At 38.8% G+C, this 4,051-nt stretch overlaps 1 protein-coding gene across 1 annotated transcript; it reads left to right on the top strand.

The window, feature by feature from the left end:
- Window positions 1-1,910: 1,910 nt before the first annotated feature.
- On the top strand, window positions 1,911-3,302 carry LOC136264787 (uncharacterized). Its single transcript, XM_066059556.1, has 2 exons — window positions 1,911-2,682; window positions 2,983-3,302. Exons 1-2 carry the CDS (start codon window positions 1,911-1,913, stop codon window positions 3,300-3,302), a joined length of 1,092 nt encoding a protein of 363 aa, XP_065915628.1.
- Window positions 3,303-4,051: the final 749 nt, after the last annotated feature.

Below are 4,051 nucleotides of genomic sequence, written 5' to 3'. Positions count from 1 at the left end.
GTTACTACACGTCATAGTGTAGCCCTGCTTCTTTCGTGAGCCACACCCACTTACGTAAATTACTGTCTTGACATATGGTAGCCACACCTATTCATCAGTCTGTAGGTATGCACAAATCCATGCCCACTTTCATAAATTACTGTCTATAGACATATGGTAGCTACACCCATTCATCAGTCCATAAGTATGCACGAATCCACGTCCGTCATTGTCTACGGGCTTATGTAGAACCACGCCCACTGATCAGTTGTTATTGTATGAGTATAATAGTGCTGTGATTAACTCTTTAAAGATATTGTGACTTGGTTTTGTGAAAAGCAAGCTAGTTATTGGTCATGAGCTTGCAATAAAACTTCACAAACAAGTATAAGAAAAAATTAGGAATTTTAAATTAGAGTATATGATCGATCTATCTTTACTTATTTCGCCTTTGTATGTAGGTGATACAAGGAAAACATACCCAGTAATTGATTCCCCTATTCATGGCGAACAGAATGGTGCAAATTGCAATCCTGTATCTCACTCTTCTACAATCATTTTAGTATGCGCCTTTTTTTTTTCCTATACTTCCTGTACAAATCAATTTTTCTGTTTTTGCTGCTTTGTAGGGCTGTAACTCACAACGTTATTATCATATGAGGCTGAAACTTTGCCAGAACATGCACTTGGCTATATATAAATATTTATTAAACCGGAATTCAAATTTTGCATTATTGTGTCAGGTTTTCACAGGTCCAGTTGCAAATGCGTGAAAATGAATTTTCTTGGTTACCTGTAAAATGCATACCATCTCGTCTGTCACATGCTAACACTGACTTTCCTTATGTTATCACGTGTCTTGATGAATTGCTAATAATGGATTGTGTTATATACAAAAAGCAATTACAATGTTAGTATGGATCGCAGCAATGGATAACACTGAAATAAAAATCTTATTTACATACAACTGAAGATATAGATTAAATTTGGACTATAGTACAAGGTCGTTAGCTATTATAATTATATGATAAGATTCTTGTTTCAGTACTTTTTTTGCTGTGATCCCTACTACATAGCATTTAAAGCTTGTTATACTGAAATAACATTAAGTGTCATGAATAATATTATGTATCGATGGGGAATATCTCCCTACATCTACTGTGATGCATTTCTTTCCTTTATACAGAACCAGACAACAAAGGAGTCACCTGAGAAAGCTATTAAACTGCTGGATAACAGTAAAGAAGAGATGTTCAATAAGGACTTCATGTTTTATCTTCTGGTAGCTTATCGTTTACAGATGTAAGTGTGTCCACATACATACATGTAATAGTTGTAACACGGGCATGAGGGCTTTGCCTGATATACGTAAATATCTGACTGCCAAGGGCAGAGGGCATACGTATATATCAGGCAATTAAAGCCTGAATTCCCCGTGTTACAGCTAATATGTAATGCTTATCAGGCTGATAGCCTGTACAGGGCGATCAATCACCCAAGCCAATATGGGTGCAGCCACTGGATGTATTATATGTGACCCAGTCTGGGAAAACCAGGCTTATCGCCTATTTAAAGTATCGAGAAATGCCAGTTTTAAGTATTTAGTGTGTTGTAGCTTGCCAATGGTTGAAGCTATGTGTACCAAATTTTCACACGTTTTATACCAATTCCTTACCTTCCAGAGCATTCACTGTGCAAGTAGCCAACAACTAAGTTTCCCGCCATTTTAGATAGTTTTAAAACCAGGGTTGACTGTATCAAGTGAGCTACAAAATGGGTGGGAGGTGGGGGCCCTGGAAGGCGGGAAAGATGGTGTTCAAAAATTGAAAAGGAAGGCGTAGGGATAAATGGCATGTATTCATTACTCTATTGCGCATAATTAGAAAATACGGTCGGAGGGGCATGCGTATTATTTGGAATAACTCCTAGTGATGACTCACTCCTGCTGCGTACCAGGTTGTTCAAATCGATCGGACAGAGAAACAGGTCTTTCTTATTTTAAGTTGCCATTGAACAGAAAGGCCATTTTGAAGCAATGGATTCATGTGATCAGGAGGACAAATCTACCGATAAATGGCAGTACTCGTGTTTGCAGTATTCATTTCGTGAATGCAGCTGGGCGTTTGTTAAGGCCAGACGAAGCTCCATCTCTTCACCTTCCGGTGAGAAGCACAGGCGATAAAACTGCTACTCGAAAACCCCCTAAAGATCGCCCCTTTGTCGAGCCACAGCCCAGGCACACGAGCTGCAGCCCAGAAGTGGAGATCCCAACCTCGAGCTCTACAGAAAGTGATGCTACAAACGTATCAGTGTGTAGTAAGTGTGAGAGTAGTCAAAGGGAAGGGCCAAGCATAGAGGAACTAGAGCGTTTGCTTCGTGAAGAAAAGCAAAAGAACACCAGGTTATTGGAGGAGCTTGACAGTGCAAACAGCAAACTGTTTCGATTAGAAAACATTAAAAACAATGACTCTCAAGTATGTTATTATACAGGGTTTAGTTCATTCTTTGCCCTCAAGAGTTTTTATGATTATCTTGGGCCGGCTGTGGATCACCTGAGTTATTCACATGATGGTCCCATTCCTGACGAACAAGTTAAGAGATGTCGATCAAGAGCACTACCTCCACTTGAAGAGTTCTTTATGACCATGCTATGCTTACGTGCTGGCCTTTTTGAGCAGGACATTGCTAATCGATTCCAAGTTAGTCAGTCAACAGTATCCAGGATAGTTTGCACTTGGATAAATTGTTTGTATCTACAACTCAAAGACATTCCATTGTGGCTACCTAGAGAACTAGTGCAAATGAATATGCCAAGACAATTTTGAGAAAAGTACCCATCAACCAGAGTCATCATTGATGCCACAGAAATATTTGTGGAACAACCACAGTTACCAGAGCTTCAAAAAATGACATTTTCTAGCTACAAAAACCACAACACTTTCAAAGCATTAGTTGGTATTTCACCAGACGGTGCTATAACTTTCGTTTCCTCACTATATCCAGGCTGTATTTCTGATAAAGAGTTGACAAGGAAGAGTGGCATTCTTGATTTGTTGGAAGAAGGGGACTCGGTTATGGCTGATAGAGGCTTTGAAATTGAAGAAGATCTGATGCTTATTGGAGTGAAGTTAAATATACCTCCATTTTTACGTGGTAAAAAGCAACTATCAGAAAATGAATTAGTGTCCACTAGAAGAATCGCATCCCTACGGATACATGTTGAAAGAGCCTTGGAAAGGATTAATAATTTTCATATATTTGATCGAACCATACCTTCCTCATTGACAGATATCGCAGATAGAATCTTTTTTGTTATGTTCTAGCAAATTTTTCACCTCCTCTGTATAAGTAAATGTAAATTATTGATTCTATACGTACTCAAAAACCTGTATAGTAATGATATTTTTATTATACATATTACATAATTATGCACAAAAGAAACTTGTATATCTATGTACAATGCATGTTCTATAAATAATAACCGGGCTTGTGTTCTGGGGATATAAGCTCAGGTAAAACATGTTGCATGTAGTAATCGTCAAGCTGACTACAAAAAGAATCCTTCCATAAAGGGTCAGGGTAAATCCTTTCAATTGCAATGCCGCATGTGGTATACACGCAAAAATCCCACCACTTAGATTTGGGTGAAACATGTAATTGCAGTTGTATTTAGTGATAATAACTGTGTGTTCTTTTCAGGTGTAGCTGTCCATCAATAATGGAACAGTAGAAGTCGGCATTCTTACAAGCCTCACGAGGATGGACAAATACCTTAGAATATGGACATTTGAACTCAGCTATGCCCTGTGGGTTTGTTACAGATGGATCAGTAACCCATGCATCTGGTGAAGCTCCAAGCCAGCATTTCCTTGGATGTACCACAAATCCTGCCCTAGTGACTTCAATGCCATCATGACCATCTTTTTTCATGACCTTGACATATTCTTGTCTTGCCTTGTCCTCATTGTTGATACCCCAAGCGATAGGTTTGGGTAGGTGCTGCATGACCTTAGGATATATACAAAACTGAAGCAATGAAACAGTCCTTTTCTTCTGCAATAAAATATGGCCA

This window comes from Dysidea avara, chromosome 8 (genome assembly GCF_963678975.1).
Source record: "Dysidea avara chromosome 8, odDysAvar1.4, whole genome shotgun sequence".
Lineage (NCBI taxonomy): Eukaryota > Metazoa > Porifera > Demospongiae > Dictyoceratida > Dysideidae > Dysidea > Dysidea avara.
This window is presented reverse-complemented; position numbering and strand designations above follow the sequence as displayed.

Coding starts and splice junctions, on each gene's coding strand:
- LOC136264787 (XM_066059556.1), top strand. CDS start 1,911: ATGACTCACTCCTGCTGCGTACCAGGTTGTTCAAATCGATCGGACAGA. Junction 2,683..2,982: donor TGCTAATCGATTCCAAGTTA/GTCAGTCAACAG, acceptor CACTATATCCAG/GCTGTATTTCTGATAAAGAG.